General features: G+C 41.7%; 1 protein-coding gene and 1 pseudogene across 1 annotated transcript in view; one reads left to right on the top strand and one right to left on the bottom strand.

Annotated features, from left to right (window-relative positions):
- Positions 1–19140, top strand: part of LOC145414545 (uncharacterized) — a 266969-nt gene that overhangs the window by 83896 nt on the left and 163933 nt on the right. Inside the window, exons 7-9 of the mRNA XM_080284065.1 lie at positions 4830–4972; positions 15593–15597; positions 17745–17873. Coding sequence (XP_080140191.1) covers positions 4830–4972; positions 15593–15597; positions 17745–17873 — 277 coding nt within the window. The remainder of the gene's footprint in view (positions 1–4829; positions 4973–15592; positions 15598–17744; positions 17874–19140) is intronic.
- Positions 8333–8449, bottom strand: LOC145414750 (5S ribosomal RNA; annotated as a pseudogene).

Raw genomic sequence — 19140 nt, 5'->3', positions numbered from 1 at the left:
ATCCTTCCGTCTCCTAGCTGTTCCCCAGCCACTTATACTTGCATTACTTTCATTCTCTATGTTCAATAATTCCTTAAAGTGTTCTCTCCATCTGCTCACTTTTTGTCCTTTCTCCACTAGTAATCTACCATTTTTATCTTTCACTCCCCAACTAACTTCTTTGACGCCCTATCTACAGTAATTCTCTTTATCTCTTTCCAGAACATTTTCTTACGTTCCCTCCACTTTACACTCAAATTCCATCCAGATTCCTCATCCACTCTCTTCTTACTCTCTCTTGCTAATATTTTCACCTCTCTCTTCCTCTCTACGTATAACTCTCTCTTCCATCTCTGAACTTCTTCTGTGCCCCTGTTTCTCATCCACTCATTATATGGTTTCTTCTTTTGTGCCATGGCATGTCTCACCTCTTCATTCCACCATGCTGTTCCCTGCACCCTCTTTCATCTTCTCTTCACCCCACACACCACATCACATGCTGCACATATTTCTTCTGTGAACATCTTGCATACATCTTCCATATCCCTCATCTGCTGTAATCCATACTTACCTAATTGCTCCTCCACTTCCCTCTTATATTCTGCCATTTGTCCATCCTTTTGTAACCTTTCCACCCTCCTTGTGTGCACTACGTCCTCCTGTCCTTCTCTTCTTCTACTTTGGACCTTGATACTTGGTGGTCAGAAAGTTCACTCCCTCAACCTCTATATACTCATGCATCCATTACACACCTTCTCATCCTGTCATCCACATACACATAATCAATCATTGCCTCTGTTCATTTAGTTCACCACCCACCCTTCTCATCATTCGCCACATATACCTGTGGATCATCTTGTGTCTGAAGAGGGTATTGGCTACCACCAACCCCCTCTAGGCTCAAATGTCAACTAGAACACTGCCATTCTCATCCATCCCTGCAGGCACACCCCACTCACTAACTACTCCAACCACCATCACATTCCTTACTTTTCCTTGTATATGTCCGATCAAAAACACTCTCATTCCTTTCAGAATTTTCCATGCACACTTCTACATTTGTCCAGACCTCTTCTCTCACTCTGCATGCACGATCTTTCGTTGGTTCATACACGCACACAATTGCCCGACATTTGTAGTCCAACCTTCAGTCTTACCCACACAGTCCTTGAGCCAACTGATCCATACTCTCTTATATTCTTCTTCCATCTGTTACTGACAACAATACTCACTCCCTCTTTTGCCCTCTCATTCTCACCTACTCCCGCACATATACCCCACTCTCTTATATTCTTCTTCCATCTGTTACTGACAACAATACTCACTCCCTCTTTTGCCCTCTCATTCTCACCTACTCCCGCACATATACCCCATCCATACTCCCATTCTTTCACACTCTCACCTTGCCATTAGTTTCAGTTAATCCACATACATCCACTTTTGCACCTTAGGCACCTGGATAATATCTCTCTTTCACCTTATCATCTGCACCCCGTACATTCCATGTAGCTGTCCGCACCATGTCCTTTGTTCAGTCCTTAGTCATCATCTTTTGGTCAGTCCTGGTCTGAGGATTCTTGTTTGTATATTTAGTTAGCTGTTTTCCGGGGAGGGGCACTGACCTCTGCCAACCCACTTGTCATGTAGGGAACATGTGTTGGTTGGATATAATGTTAACACCCAGCATTGTGAAAGTTTTCCTGGTTTACAGTAATTAATTTGGCTTGCCACTCAGTGTAGAGCTACCCTAAAAACAGAGTACCACTACACTAAGTGGGTGGATGATGGGCACCTCCACCTACCACAAATCATCATCATGATCATTATCATCATCATCATCATCATCACAGGGCCGGATTACCAGGTATAGGTAAAACGGGCAACTGCCTACCAGGCCACAGCCTGTCACAGGCCATCCAGACTTCCAGAGCAGAATGAATGTACGCTTTGGGCGTCCAAATTAGGGCCATCATCCATCAGGCCATCAAAAAAGGTCATGCCAAAATTTCACTGGAAGTAACGGAAAAGAAGAGATCTATATATTGCAGTCCAACTGTCTTCGTTGCCTACCAGACCACAGCAGGGTTAATCTGGCCATGCGTCATCATCATCATTATTACTATCATGCTGACAGAGTCATATGTAGAGAAGAAGAGAGAGGTGAAAATAGTAGTAAGAGAGAGTAAGAAGAAAGTGGATGAGGAATTTAGAAGGAATTTGAGTGTAAAGTGGAGGGCATGTAAGAAAATAGTGTTAGACAGGATGTTAAAGAAGTTAGTCAGGGAATAAAAGATAAAAATGGTAGATTACTAGTGGAGAAGGGAGAAGAAGTGAGCAGATGGAGAGAACACTTTAAGGAATTGTTGAACATAGACAGTGAAAATAATGTGAGTATAAGTGACTGGGGAATGGCTGGGAGAAGGAGGGATGTGAGAAGGGAGGAAGAGATCAGTAGGATGGAAGTAGTGCAAGCAATGAGGTCAAAATGGGGAAAGCCCCAGGAATTGATGGATTGTGTGGTGAAATGAAGAAGCACTGGGGAGAGATTGTAGTAGAATGGATGTGGAAGATGTGCAGATTGGCATGGGAAGAAGGTAGAGTCCCGGAGGATTGGAAGTCGAGTATAATTATTCCCTTGTATAAAGGAAAAGGGTAAAAAGATGTGTGTGTGTGTGTGTGTGGTAATCGTAGGGGCATTTGTCTTAGTGTAATAGGAAAAATGTGTGGTAGGATACTTATTGACAGAGTTTGGGAAATAACAGAGGAATTAGTTAGAGAAGAACAGGGAGGTTTTAGGAAGGGAAGAGGTTGCATAAAGTAGACATAACCATCCAAACATAGATAAAAGTGACCTCTAATAGTTTTCCTGGTAAAAGCCATGGTACAATATATAATGTAAATGTAATGAATGTACAATACAGTCACACCATACTAGGGTTTTTTTTTTTTTTTTTTTTCAGAGGAAGGGGAAAAAAACTGAATGAGGGTACACCCAGTGAAAACCCATTGCATATCGATTTATCGTATAGTCAGGTTGATATACAGTAACATGGGTTTAGTGGGCGGGGGGAAAGGGGGGGGGGGAGTTTAGGCTTGCCTTTGGGAGCACCATGCTTTCCACTTTGGGTAACATTCTTCCTAGACATGATTTTCAAATCACAAGTTTCAGTACTTCACACAAAAGTAATCACTTAATATCACACACTGCACTATTTGTTATGTGGATCCCGGACTGGTCTGCACAGTCACACATGTTGCCACAAAAGACAATACTGTACTAATGAGCATAGCAGCCATCATCTTCTTTAGCAGGAAAGCTTTAAGTAAGTAAGTATTTGTTATGCACTTGTACTGTTATTTGGTGAAAGATGTGGTGTTTGAATGGCTTTGTACTATACACATGAAGTGGAACAAGGGAGAAGATCACAGTGAATGTAAACAATGGGTGGTGATCATGGCTCAAACATCTGACTGTTGGCTTCCTTGGGAGCCACCTTGTATGCATGGGATTGTCATAAGCGGTCATCGAGAATATCATTCAAGCGAATTTTGTGATTGTTTTGCCATCATTATCACGAAACTGGGTCTAACTTTTAGTTAATTGTTATGGTGATTTAATAGTTACTGAACAAACGTATAGCGAGGCCAGACCTTATACTATACATCCAGTAGTTCATGGAAAAAATAGCCATGCAATAATGCGATAAATGAAAGACATGCAGTACTGCACAGCACTGTACAGTAATTTATAGAACAACTGTATAACAGCTGTATACTGTACTCACTAAACTGTAGTACTGTCAATTATTATGTTTTACTCCTGTGTAGTTAGTGGCATAGAGTAGACACTAAGTGCATTACCATGTGAATTACTTGCTTATCTCCTGCGTCTCGAAAGACAGGACGTTCCTCGTATGTTTGTTTGGACGGGGAGCCATGTACACACATGCAAGCACAAGGGCAAGCAACGTAACCCCCTGCAAAAGCTCTTGTGTGGCAACGAAGGACACTGTTCCATGACAGACTTAGCTTGCACCTACAATGGACAGCTTTCTGTGTATGGCTTAGGAAGAGTGAGCAGGCAGGGCTTTGTTTTGGTTGGCATTCTTGGTAGCAGGGAACTGTGGACCATTTGAAAAATACAGTTTTCCTATGCACACTGTCCATTAATGCCATATGGATATTGCTTTAATTCAGCCATTTTTTTTTTTTTTTTTTTTTTTTTTTTTTTTTTTCTGGATAATGATGTTCATCAAGTAATGTGGCTTCAGATAACAGGGAATTACTGTCCCTGGTTATTTCAACTTATAATTGGCATCATTGTTCATTCATCATACTGTCACCAATAAAGATGTGAGTATGTCTTAAGTTGTAAGGTGTATGAACAACCAAACATCTGCTACACAGTTAAGCTCTCCCAGGTTCGAGTTCTGTACGGAAGTTGCATTTGCAACTGCATGTGTAGTTTTTAGATAGAGCTAAGTGAGCATTTGCTGCTCAGGATTTGCCATTCTTAGTTCTTTGTACCAGAGAGGGATGCCTTCATGTGGTGGCACTGGCATAGCTGTGCAGTGCATATGCTAATCCCACACATCTCCTTTTCAGTCCCCCAAGAGGAGGATATGTAGTAGATTGCAGGAAAGGGGCAACTTCAGCATGGAGTCCACTGGGTTCATATCCAGTTGAGCATGGAATAGTAGTTATAACTTACAGTACATTTTTTATTTTTGCTTTCCTTACCATTGCAAGTTAAGTGCAAAAAATATTACATTAGGTATTCATGATGAATTTTAGTCCCCGTATTATTGTGTATTGTGCTGCAATATTAAAAATTGATGTGTTTTCCTTAGGCCCAAGACGCAGCTCCCGAAGAAGAAAGTTTAATTCGTTTGACCAGTCCTGGCTGGTGGGGACGAAGCGGCTGCGTGGTTACCCTTCTATAATGCCCAGCTCGGAACCAGAAACTGAGGAGCCTCGACCAGCACGCAAGTATGTCCTCTTAATCTTGTACAGTCAGGGACAGAACTTCACAATAACTCAGTTCCTTTATGCCTGACTTTCTTCTGTTGGCTGATACTCCTAATTTGAGGGAGGCTCTTCCTGTTGATGATTGTCTTTGATATGATGCAACAGGGAGGAAGGTACATGCCCTAATTGTGAAGGGGACACAGTGGAATAGCTGGCAGACTTTTGTCCCAGGCTGTACACACACACACACACACACACACACACACACACACACTAGCGAACAGCCACAGCGAACAGACGTCTCTCTTGACTGTTCCCAGCCACTGCTGCAAACCTTAAGTAGTTTTCAGGAATTATGTTTGTCCTGTCTCATATGGTCTTGTCTCGTTTAAAATACTGTAAGTTAATATTGACTACCAAAAATGTAAAGATTTATTGGCAAGAATATACACGAATGTTTGTAGTATTTTTCGGTAACAGCTGTTTTTGGTAGTGTAACCAACCTCAAATATGGCCGAAAATGTAAACACTGAAGGACTCGAATTTCCAGGATTTGATAGATATACTAATGCCATGGATCTGGTTAAAACATTGATTATGAGGATTAGTGAACTTGAAAAGAAAGTTGAGAATCTAGTGTTAAAGGATGTGTCTGAGAATACAGAGATTACTATACAGAGTCTGATCCAGTCCAATGAGACGGCGAATGAGGAGATTAGAAATTTGAAACGGGAAAATATGGAATTGAGGAGAAAACTAGAAGAGAGTACTAATAAAACGGGGAAGGTGAGTTGTGTATTAGAAGAGCATAAGGCAAAGTGGGCACACGTAGAAGAACAGAAAGAAGTGGTTAGCTTAAGAGAAATCATTCAGGAAGAAAGGGAAATGAACAAGAAAAAAATGGAAGAAAATGTAATGAAATTTTTTTTTTTTTTTTTTTTTCATTTCATTCATTTGCCAGACGCCATGTATCCCAAACGGGGTGGCCAAGGGCTTAGAGTTAATTGTTTTACAGGGAGGGGCACTAATCCTCCACCAACCCCACACACGTAGGGAGAACGTTATGCCAACAGCATCTGGTGTTCCTAGGTGGTCACCCATCCAAGTACTATCCAGACCCAATGTTGTAATGAAAATACTGAAGAAAAAAGAGAAAATAGTGAGAGAAACTGTAGAAAGGAACAGATGCGTGGTAATATTTGGAAACAGGGAGGAGGAAGAAAAGGTTAGTTCCATGAGATTCGAAAGAGACACGAACTTGGTGAGAGGAATATTAGGCAAGATTGACCCCGAAAGAGACAAGTGGGTAAAAGAAATTGAGGAAGTAAGGAGGATAGGGCATTATAAGGAAGGGGAAACAAGACCAATGAGAGTCAAGTTTTCATCAGAAAGTGTAATAAATGACATACTTAAAGTGACTTGGAAATTAAGCAGAGGCAGGGATGGAAAATATTTTAATAAGAAAAGACTTGAATGAAGAAGAAAGAGAAGTGTTCATATCATTAAAGGAACAAGTAAAAGAAAAAAATGATAAGAGGACAGAGGAAGAATGTAATACTTTTTTTTGGAGAGTGATGGATATGAAAGTAAGGAAGTGGTATGTACGGAAATAGAAGCGAAGGAAACTAAGGGGGATAGCTATGAAAGATCAGAAATTGAGGAAGTGGTACTGACGGAGAGAAGGAGAGAAGAGGGTATAAAAAACATCAAAACTAATTTGAAGGCGATATACACAAATGTTGATGGTTTAATATCGGCAAAGCTTGAAATTAACGATTTCTTGAGAGAACATGAACCTGATGTCATGTGCTTTGTAGAGACCAAATTAAGAGAAGATATTGATGTTCATTTGGGAGACGGTAAATACAAACTATGGAGAAGAGACAGAAAAGAAAAAACGAGAGGAGGAGTGTTGATAGCAGTGAAGAACAACATAAATGTAGATACCGTGGAAATGGGAGAAGGCAGGGGTGAAGTGATATATGTGAACTGGAGAGAATGTCAAGAGTGATATGACGGTAGTGTATGTTCCCCCAAAGACGAGAGCATGGAATGATAATGAATACCAGGAGATGTTGTCAGATGTGGCTAGTTATTTACAAAAAATAATTGAGAAAAGCAACAATATAATTTTGGTGGATGACTTTAACTGTAAAGAGGTGAACTGGGAGGAATGGGACTCAGGAGGCAGCGAGGATTCGTTGGGCATTATATTATTAAATATAATGATGACTAATGTGATGATGCAATGGGTCAGAGAAGAGACACGATTCCGAGGTGAAGACACACCAGCAAGGTTAGATTTACTGTTTACCAAAGAACCCGATGTAATAGAATCATTGAAATATTTCTGTCCTATAGGAAAAAGTGGTCATGTGGTCATTGTGTTCCAGATGATAATAGGGAAAGTCGAGCCAAGAGACGAGCTTCGTAGGCGGGGAAGATATAATTATGGGAAAGCAAATTTCACAGGATTGAGAAAAATTTTTAAAAATGCGGACTGGAGAAAATTCAGAGAAACAAGAGAGATACAAAGGAAGTGGGATATCTTTCTAGACCTCTATAATTTGGGAGTGGAAAATTTGTACCAAGAGTAAGAGGGAAAGAAAACAGGAAAAAGGAGTGGTTTACTAGAAGGTGTATGATAGCAAAAAAAAGAGAGAGATAAGGCGTGGAACTACTGGAGAACGAGAGGTAACAACAGAACAAAGGAAGAATATAAAAGAACTAGAAATGAATACACAAGAATACGTAGAGAAGAAGAAAGGAATTTTGAAAAAAAGTATAATAGACAAATGCAAGGATGAACCCAAGCTGTTTTATAGATTTGTTAATGGCAAACTGAAACAAAAGGAAGGAATCACCAAATTGAAAGTGAAAGGAGAGGTCTATTAAGATACAGCAATGCAAGCTGAAATAATGAACAAATGTTTCCAATCGGTTTTCACTAATGAAAAAGAGTTTGTGGAAAGGGAGGGAGTGATTAGAAATGTACCGGTGATAATAGATATAAAAGTGGAGGTACAGGAAGTGTATAAATTACTGGAAACCCAAGAAGTAAGGAAAGCCCAAGGACCTGATGGAATTTCTAATTGGGTACTGAAGGAATGCAGAGAACAACTGACGGATAAAATTCACAGTTTAATCGTGTGTTCTCTGGAAGAGGGGAAAGTGCCACAAGAATGCAAGAGGGCAAATGTGTCACTTTTTTTTTTTTTTTTTTTAAATATCACGGGGTTTTTAAAATAAATGCTTAAATATTATTTCATTCATTCATTCATTGCCAGACGCCATGTATCCCAGACGGGGTGGCCAATGGCTTAGAGTTAATTGTTTTACAGGGAGGGGCACTAATCCTCCACTAACCCCACTTGACATGTAGGGATGCCAACAGCATCTGGTGTTCCCCGGCGGTCACCCATCCAAGTACTAACCAGACCCAACGTTGCTTAACTTCGCTGATCGGACGGGAAGCGGTGTACTCAACGTGGTAATTGATAATAATATTCAATAATATTAGAGAGCAGGGACAATGATTGTCTTGCTAAACCAAGCAACGATTCTCTAAGAATGAGAATTTATAAACTTTCTCGACAGTACACAGCAGAGACTAATCACTCAATTGCTGTTTATTTGTACTGTAGCCTCTGGAGAAAGTTACTTCACCCCTGACAATAAATAACTAATACTAATAATAATATCAGGTTCTTGCTGATGCTTAACTCCTAGGAGGCACAACGGATTTTGGGCTTAATACAACAAGACTGGCCTAAGTACCAGTTATGAATAGCAAACGTTTGTGCAAGCTAGGAGCTATATGAGAAATAAGCTTAATTGCAGAGAAATGAAACAAGAGTTTACTTTACATTAAGCTCAAGAAAAAGAACTATTAAATTTATTACAAAAATAAATTTAACGTTACCTTTCAAATCAAATTTATGAGATCGCACTCACTCACTCACACAAGAGCTAAATCCTTACGCCTAGGAAAAAATACCTTAATTAAACTCTTAAGACTAGGAAAATACAAAAAGAAATACTGGTCGATGAATGCTGTGTATCACCCAAAGCTGGAGAGCTAAGGCTGGGAGCACTGGAGAACTGTGAAGTGGAGTTTGGATACTAGCTGACCTCTCACACTGCTGGCACAGGACCTCTCTCCGTCACAGCAACAACTGGACTGAGTAAGTCGTGGGAAAGAAAAGGGGAGTACTAGGCCGCATTTTTTAACGGTCGAGTGAGCGGGGGCGAACAATAAAGAAACAATAGTATCGCTCAGTAGAGCACTTAGTGACGTGCATTAAATCGGTCACTTTTGAAACAGTGACGAATGTTTTGAAAAGTGTACCCCGAAATGGAGAGAGAAACGGTTAACTGAGCGATACACAGTGAGTTTTCCACTAATAGTTCGTGGCTTCTCACAAAAAGGAAATGTCGCGAATTTGATTCGTGACATTACGCCCCTACAAAATTAAATTTTTTCCTTATGGGAAAAAATTTGTGGATATATATATATATGTACACATCCTAACTCAGTCACACAAGATTCACACTGTGGTGTGTGTGCTATCCTGCTACAGGAGAAAGTCACAGTCGCCAGTGAGCGAAAAAACCTCGTATTTACGTTAATAGAAGCAAGCTTGAGGGAAAAACTCCGTGACGACAGTAAAAATCCTGTACTCAGGTCAAACTGAGCGAAAATTCGCTACATTTACACTGACAACTAATTGTTGTGTAGCGTGGTGTTTGTAATACACGGTGTAGGTGTGACAGTTGTACCTACGTGTAAAATGGCACAGTAAATAATAATATGGCGACGACAAAGGCAGAGGAGAAGAGGCGGCAGCGTGCGGCAGACGATCAGCTGGCCCGCACAGCAAAACTGCTACGCCCATTGCTGTACCTGCAAAATCAATTGAGGTGGAGCATCAAAAGTGTCAATGAGACAAAATTTTATTATGTTAAAATTACTCTCTCTGCCTAGCAGTCAGCGCTACGACGTTCATTCGAGGTCGCCATTAATTATAGCACACGATTATGGACGGCAAGTTGAGAATCCTTGTGCAAACTCGGGTCTTCCATAGCCTCGAACTGCACACGGGTCCTCAACCTGTGCCTTAACCTACAGTACTTATATTAATATTGGGAAGCTGAGAATCCTTGTGCAAACTCGGGTCTTCCATAGCCTCGAGTCGCCTCTGCGGAGTTCTCTCTCGAACTTCCCCCTTAACCTACAGTACTTATATTAGTATCGGGGAGCTGAGAATCTTTGTGCAAACTCGGGTCTTCCATAGCCTCAAGTCGCCTGTGCAGAGTTCTCACTTCCCCCTTAACCTACAGTACTTATATTAATATCGGGGAGCTGAGAATCCTTGTGCAAACTCGGGTCTTCCATAGCCTCGAGTCGCCTCTGCGGAGTTCTCTCTCGAACTTCCCCCTTAACCTACAGTACTTATATTAGTATCGGGGAGCTGAGAATGCTTGTGCAAACTCGGGTCTTCCATAGCCTCAAGTCGCCTCTGCGGGGTTCTCACTTCCCCCTTAACCTACAGTAATTATATTAATATCGGGGAGCTGAGAATCCTTGTGCAAACTCGGGTCTTCCATAGCCTCGAGTCGCCTCTGCGGAGTTCTCTCTCGAACTTCCCCCTTAACTTAAGGTACATAATATGTATGTACAGGCCCTGGACATACTGTGTCCTGTGGGGCCAATGGGCAAGACATCAGGTCTGCGCCCAGTTCACCACTACCCTGTCTCTCAGCTGACTCAGAGATTACAGGTGTGGTTATGAATGGCACAGGAAGGACATGTCCCTGATTAGTGGTGTTACTTTGACACACACTGCAGGAACGGACAAAACTGTCTATGTCTCGTCCCATCCCTGGCCAGAAAAAGTCAGCTCGGATACGGCCCTGGGTCTTCCTTTTGCCCATGTGACCTCCTGAGGCTGAACAATGACCCCATTGTAACACTGCTAGGCGGTACTTGGCGGGAATGACAAACTGCAGTCGAACCTCGCCCTCGGGAGTTCGTGACTCACGGTAGAGCCGTCCTTGTTTGCGAAGGAACTTGGCTCGACCTCCCCGTGAATACTTAATCACTCGACCCTTTTGTTTGTTCCGCACGGCAGCAAGTGTCGGGTCAGAATGTTGTTCTTGTACAACAAGTTGACTACACATCAGATCTTGTGGCGATTCAATGATCACTGGGGTGACACAGTCTGGAGCCTCAGCCATGGCTTGTGTTACCGCAGCAGCCGAAGTCTGAGTAGCGTCATCATCGGAGCAACTATCCTTGACTCCGTGAATATTGCCAATGATGAGGTCAAATAAAGGTTCTGGCATGACAACTGCAAGTGTCGTACCAGTATAAAATGGAGATGCCACCTGGATACATGCCTCAGGGAACAATCTCACTGATCCATCAATAAAGTTTGCATGGATCTGTCGACCTGTATACTGCTCAGGCCGAACTAAACTCTGCTTAACAGAGCAACCTGAGGAACCATTCTCTCAGGACCTTCACAGGAATGTCTCCCACAAACCCTGGCTGAACAAGGAAGGTACTGTCACCTGTGGGAGGGCCTGTGGAGGAAGCAGCTAGCCACTCATGAGGCTGCTGAATTGATGCGGCAAACATTGTGCCTTGTGAATTATATTGGGAAGATGGAACATTGGCCATCTGTGGAGGGGGGTTCACTGTCACTGTGGGACTAGTGAACTGTGGGGAAGTACCCACACTGGTAGGGACATGACCACCGTGCTGCTGCTGAGGAATGAAGGCTGCATTCGCTCCCTGCCTCTTTTGAGCTGGTGGTGAAAAAGTTTGTCCCGACGGTCGGTTGCGTGGCTGATACTGCTGCTGGTTAGGGTACTTGTTGTACCTCTTCCACTCAGGTTTCTGAGTGTTTTGCCCCTGGTCCTTTCACTGCGGTTTTGGACCTTGGCCATTACTCTGAGAACGGCCTTGTTGCTGGGGTTCAGTCTGAGACGGCTTCCCAGACTTATCAGCTTTTCTGCTGTTCCAGGTGTTTTGGTTACGAGTTTGATACCCGTATGCAGTAAAGAATGCGTCAGCCTTTTCTGCCATTTGGCTGGCATCTTTCACCTGGCAGATCTTAAGCTGTGCTATGAGCTCAGCAGGCCACGACCTCTCTAGCTGTGTACGCAGCATAAGGTCAATTATCCCCTCACGCGTGGAAGGAGTTTCATCTTTCTCCATCCACTCATTTAAGTGAGCAGTGAGACGATCGAGGAACTGAACAGCTGTCTCCTTGTCTTGGAGACGAGCTCGCATGAACTGAACTTTGGCGTCGTCTGCTGTGAGATCATTCGCCTTAATGAGTGCAGCTTTCATCATCTCATACATGAGATTGTCTCCACGAATTCTATGGAGAATATCGAGGGCAGGGCCCTCAAATAGGCTAAGAAACTGAAGCCGCTTAGCTGCCTCATCCAGTTGATACATGTTTGCCATGTCCTCAAAATGAGCTATGTACGGCTCGATTCGCTCGCTTTCCTTGTATGAAGGAAGCTTGATGCGTGGGGTCGCCAGGACATGTGTAGGAAGAGTGCTAGTGGAGCTTGGACCAACTGCACCGGATGTGTCTGAAGCCAAGGAATCTCGCTTGAGCTTCAGCACTTCAAGTTCATGTTTTTCGCGTGCTCCTCGCTCGGCATGTTCGTGTTCTCGTTCTCTCTCGCGTTGTTCACGCTCGTATTCGCGCTGTTCTCGCTCTTGTACTAGCTCGTGTTCGCGCTGTTCTCGCTCACGTTCATGTTGTTCGCCCTCGTATTCGCGCTGTTCTCGCTCACGTTCATGTTGTTCGCGCTCGTATTCGCGCTGTTCTCGCTCATATTCGCACTCTTTCTCACGCTGCTCCTGATTATGCCGTGAGAGTATATACTCTTTAATTTCGGTTGGGTCCGAAAGACCCATTTCTTTGGCTTCCTGTAAAAATAAAGTGGTAGCCATGATGCTAATTTACTAAGCAAACCGAAACTGAGTACTGACTGCTTCGCAAACGAATGCTAATAACACAAATAAAGAATACAGACACAAGCTAGTGGTGACCAGTCTTATCTAGTTAACTGGCAAAAATAAAACAAAATTTTGCAAATAACTGAGAAAACTCAATAATTAACACAATGGGTACGGCGGCTACCCAGGAGCGAATAAAATCGTCTGGCGTTACAAAAAATAAAGTACTAAATAGAGTTAAGTACTCTTTGGATTAATAAAGCAAAAATTCACTTGCTAAATTAACGGTAAACACCAGTAAACTTGTGCCTGTAAACTTTAATTATAAATAAGTAATCCCTCTAATATCCAAACGCCCAATATCCGAACATCCCCACTAACCGGACATAATCCTCCTGGGATCCAATATTCCCAAAATGGGCCAAAAACCGCAAAAAATTCGAAAAAAATCTGACTTTTTTCCCTCCCATAACTTGAAATTCCCGCCTGGCGCCGAACAGCTGTTACACCATGGTCCCTTCACCCCTTCCTTCCTCCCCCTCCCCCCTCCCCTGTCAGGTTGCCATTTGGTATTTTTCGTTACCAAGTGTGGGCCAATTTTTTAATGAAAAATTCGTTTGGTAATGAATTAGAATAATGCATTACCAAATGGATTTTTCACATGTATGAGGATACACAGGATGGAGATGGTGGATTGTTTGCTCTCTCTGATTAATCTGCTACCCTACATAGTGTGAAAATAATCAACATGGTGTTAGTTATAAGGAGAGTGATTACATGTATTTCCACTTGTATATATAATTAGTGAAGAATATATGCTAGCTTTACGAATTTGGTAATGAAAAGTTATATTTGACAATGAAAGTTGAGGAGATTGGTAATGTGGCTGTTGCGATCTGGCAACTCTGTTACCCCACCAACATCAACAGTCACAGCTTAACTCCGATGGAGAGCAAGCCACAGGTGCTTGTTTTTTGTGAATAAACAGTGAATAAACTGCAATACCTTGCCACTAGAACACACAGGAATTTACAGTGTTGTGCAGTGTTAAGAAATTAGAATTTAGAGTGCAGAGGATTAACTGTGGACTGCAAACTGGCGGTTCAAAGCAGTCCAGGAGCAAGGGACTTGTAAGTACCCAGAATGTTTAATATTGTATAAACTCACCTCTAAAACCTCATTTTATGGTTCTTTTGCATTTATTTCAGTCTTTTATGTGCCTTATTGGTGTGATTTGGGTCTTAAATAGGTGCAATGCATGTCCAGAGGGAGTTGTATAGGTGTTTTTCAGAGTTAGGGTCCATAAGTACAAGTCCATAAACTGGGGCCCAATATCCGGACAGGACCACTATCCGGACCTGCCTATGGCTCTGTTACGTCGGATATTGGAGGGATTACTGTACCTAAATATGAACGAGTGAGCACTATCTCGTGAATAGCTTTAGAGCTAGGAGTTAATATCCTGGAATGAGGTCGTCAATTGTCACTTTTTTTTTTTTTTTTTTTTAATATCACGGGGTTTTTAAAATAAATGCTTAAATATTATTTAATTGATAATAATATTCAATAATATTAGAGAGCAGGGACAATGATTGTCTTGCTAAACCAAGCAACGATTCTCTAAGAACGAGAATTTATAAACTTTCTCGACAGTACACAGCAGAGACTAATCACTCAATTGCTGTTTATTTGTACTGTAGCCTCTGGAGAAAGTTACTTCACCCCTGACAATAAATAACTAATACTAATAATAATATCAGGTTCTTGCTGATGCTTAACTCCTAGGAGGCACAACGGATTTTGGGCTTAATACAACAAGACTGGCCTAAGTACCAGTTATGAATAGCAAACGTTTATGCAAGCTAGGAGCTATATGAGAAATAAGCTTAATTGCGGAGAAATGAAACAAGAGTTTACTTTACATTAAGCTCAAGAAAAAGAACTATTAAATTTATTGATTACAAAAATAAATTTAACGTTACCTTTCAAATCAAATTTATGAGATCGCACTCACTCACTCACACAAGAGCTAAATCCTTACGCCTAGGAAAAAATACCTTAATTAAACTCTTAAGACTAGGAAAATACAAAAAGAAATACTGGTCGATGAATGCTGTGTATCACCCAAAGCTGGAGAGCTAAGGCTGGGAGCACTGGAGAACTGTGAAGTGGAGTTTGGATACTAGCTGACCTCTCACACTGCTGGCACAGGACCTCTCTCCGTCACAGCAACAACTGGACTGAGTAAGTCGTGGGAAAGAAAAGGGGAGCACTAGGCCGCATTTTTTAACGGTCGAGTGAGCGGGGGCGAACAATAAAGAAACAATAGTATCGCTCAGTAGAGCACTTAGTGACGTGCATTAAATCGGTCACTTTTGAAACAGTGACGAATGTTTTGAAAAGTGTACCCCGAAATGGAGAGAGAAACAGTTAACTGAGTGATACACAATGAGTTTTCCACTAATAGTTTGTGGCTTCTCACAAAAAGGAAATGTCGCGAATTTGATTCGTGACAATGTGGTACCAATTTATAAGGGAGGAAACAGGGAAGAACCCCTGAATTATAGACCAGTGTCTTTAACCAGCATGGTCGCAAAATTGTGCGAGAGAATCCTGAAAGACAGATGGATAAAATATCTAGAAGAGAGGAATATTTTGGCTGAGTGTCAGTTTGGATTCAGAAGTGGAAGGTCATGTGTTTCTAACTTGTTGAGCTTTTATTCAAGAGCGATTGACATGGTACAGGAGAGAGATGGTTGGGTGGATTGTGTGTACTTAGACTTAGAGACGGTCTTTGACAAGGTACCTCATAAGAGACTAATGTGGAAACTAGAATATATTGGAGGACTGAAGGGGAAACTCTTGGAATGGATGAGAGACTTTTTGAGAGACAGACAAATGAGGACAGTAATAAAGGATAGAATGTCTAGATGGAGAGAAATAACAAGTGGAGTCCCTCAAGGCTCGGTGTTGGCGCCAGTAATTCTCCTGATTTACGTAAATGATATGGTAGATGGAGTGAACAGTTATGCAAGTCTGTTTGCTGATGATGTACAGATCTTGAGGAAGGTAGAGGTTGAGGAGGATTGTAAAATGCTGCAGGAGGATCTGGATAGGATACATGATTGGAGCCGGACGTGGGAAATGAAATATAATGTAAAGAAATGTAAAATATTGGAAATGGGTAAAAGTACCAGGAGGCCAGTGCTGAACTATTTGTTGGGCAATGAATTAATCACAAAAATGAGAGAAGAGAAAGATTTGGGAGTGCTGGTCCAAGATAGTTTGTCACCTGAAAAGCACATTAACAAGATAGTTAGAGAGACTTATAAACTCTTGACTAACACAAGAGTAGCATTTCATTATATGGATGAGGAGATGATGAAAAAATTGATAGTGGCCATGATCCGTCCCAGGTTAGAATATGCAGCTGTAGTGTGGTCCCTACACAAAAAGAAAGATATAAACAAGATTGAGAGAATACAAAGAACAACAACCAAGATGGTCCCCAGTCTGGCAGATCTGTCATACAGAGAGAGGCTAGAAAAGCTGGATTTGCCTTCCTTAGAGGAAAGGAGAAAAAGGGGAGACATGATTGCAGTGTTCAGGACCATGGTGGGAGTAGATAAAATTGACCGAGATGATTTGTTTTTATGGGACAAGAGAGGAACAAGAAGACACGGAATGAAATTGAAAAAGTCAAGCTGCTTGAAGGATATCAAGAAATATAGCTTTCCTTACAGAAGTATAGACTTATGGAATAGCCTGGACAAAGAGATTGTCCAGTCTAAAAACTTAAACGAGTTTAAAGCTAAACTTGACTTATTGAGATACAGCAATGGGAACCCATGAGCATAGCATATTTTATGTGTATCACAATTAGGTATATTGGGTAAATACATAAGTATTTGGAACGACTTAGACGAAAAGGTGGTGCAGGAGAAAAACATTCATGCGTGTAAAGGTAGACTAGATAAATGTGGATATGGAGACAGAACAACATGAGCATCACTCAATTCCTGTATACTACAAATAGGTAAATACACACACACACACACACACACACACACACACACACACACATATTGCATGCATTTTCATTACATTTTTGGTTGGTACTATACCAGAGTTTGCACTGATGTCAAATGCCCATCCTCACACTTTATTTATTAAGTTCGTGTTCTGTTTTTCCTGTTTGGGTATGAAGCCCATAGTTACTACACAAAAATTTCCTAAAGTTTCATTGTTTCCTGTAAGGCTGATTATCAGTCCCCCTCCCCCCAGCTTTACAGTACCAGATGTATGGAAATTAATTGTGTGGAAGTAATGGAAATTGTGCTTTGGAATACATTGCTGACATACAATGAAGATTGCTAGTACTGTTGCAGTCTTTCATATTTGATGGTGGCAGTAAGATTATTTATTTATTTTTCCAATGAGAGATCTTTGGCCTGAAACTTGCTTATATATTGATGTACAGGAGTTTTGGCAGTGGAAGATCTTTTGGACTGAAACTTGCTCCAGTATAGGTATACAGTAGAAATGTGACGACTTTACTGCGTAGTACATGCAGTCCAAGCAGCCCAATATAGTAACTACTTTGATATTGGTGGGAGGCAGATTCTACTCAGGGTTTCCCCCCCTGTAAATTCATGTCCTTGAAGTGATTAAAATACCTTGATTTAGATTATCCCACCCCATTTAAGCATTAAGTTAGGATGATGGTGATGATGATTTCATTGTAGTGTTTGTTGGGCTAATGAATGATGGCAAGTATCTCGAGTGTGGCTAATAATAATTGTGTCCTTACTGTCAGGCTAAGATACCGTGATAGTGAGAGTCTGGAGTCCCGGCGGCGGCGACTAAGACGCCATTCCAAACCAGAGAGTCAGGAGTTCATCTCTCTTCCCCCGCGGCGACACAGTGTCCCACCCAGGAGGTACAGGTTAGTCATGGAAATCAGGATGTTGTTACCAACTGTGATAGTGAAGCTGGTATTGTTTTCAATTTGACTGTCTGTCTGTGTATCTGTTAGCAAGATAGTTTTGCAGCCACTTATGATATCATCGCAAAACTTGACAGGTAGGTATGTAGTAGGGATGAAATCTCCTACAAGTTAAAAATTGGTGAAAGTAGGTCAAGGTGTGTTTGTCTGTTTACACTATAACTTCGCAACATTTTTTTTTTTTTTTTTTGTATGCGAGGAAGAAGGAACCAAAGGCCATGAGCCTGCAATAACAGTTCCCTCCAAGAGAAAGACAAAATACAAGAGAGAGCGAAATTCAAGATCTGGTCATTTCGAGATGCCTGGAGACATTGCGTTTGAAAGACTGGAGATCATAGGAAGCAGGAAATACAGACAGAGGAAGACAGTTCCAGAGTTGACCTGTTGCATAAATGAAGGACTGGGAGTAACGGTTAACTCTTGCATTAGGGAGTTGGACTGAAAAGGGATGAGAGTTTGCTGCTAGACGGGTGCTACGCGCCTGTCGTAGAGGTGGAGGAATGCATGCAGACAGTTCAGAGGAGCAGTGACCATTGAAAAGAGATAAAGATGTATAACAGTGCGGCGAAGAGACAGGTTGAAGGGAGTCAGTAAGAGGAGGAGAGTTATTGAGACGACAAGCCTTTGACTCCCTGTTGAAAAGAGCTGTATGTGGGGAGCCTCCCCACACATGAGAGTTGTACTCCACACGGGCGGATAAAACCCGTGTATACAGTCAACAATTGTGCAGGAGTAAAGAAGGAACGGAGTCGGCTTAGCACACCTAATCTCTTGGAAGCAGATTTTACAAGAGATGTAATATGATCTTTCCAAGATAAGTCCTGAGAAAATGAAACCCCAAGCATGTTCAAGGATGATGCAGGGTTAAGCTGAATATTATTAAACATTAGTGGGTATACCTGTGGAAGATTTTGTAGGGTTGATGGGTGCAAAAACTGAGTCTTATATGCATTAAAAACAACCAGATTATTTTTACCCTACTCAGAGATACGAGCCAAGTCAGACATTAGGTGTGCCATAGCCTTATCCCGTGTTTGTTGAAATAACTGCCGAGATGGGTGTTGTGGGAACCGAATGGAAAGGTGAAGGGTGGAGTCATCAGCGTATGAGTGGACAGGGTTAGATGTACAGCTTAGAAGGTCATTGATGAATAAAAGGAAGAGAGTTGGTGATAGGACAGAGCCCTGAGGAACACCACTGTTAATAG

Source organism: Coenobita brevimanus, chromosome 100 (genome assembly GCF_032717465.1).
Source record: "Coenobita brevimanus isolate Jiangsu-jjx chromosome 100, ASM3271746v2, whole genome shotgun sequence".
In the NCBI taxonomy this organism is placed as follows: Eukaryota; Metazoa; Arthropoda; class Malacostraca; order Decapoda; family Coenobitidae; genus Coenobita; species Coenobita brevimanus.
The sequence above is the reverse complement of the archived record's forward strand: the minus strand, read 5'-3'. Positions and strand labels throughout refer to the sequence as shown.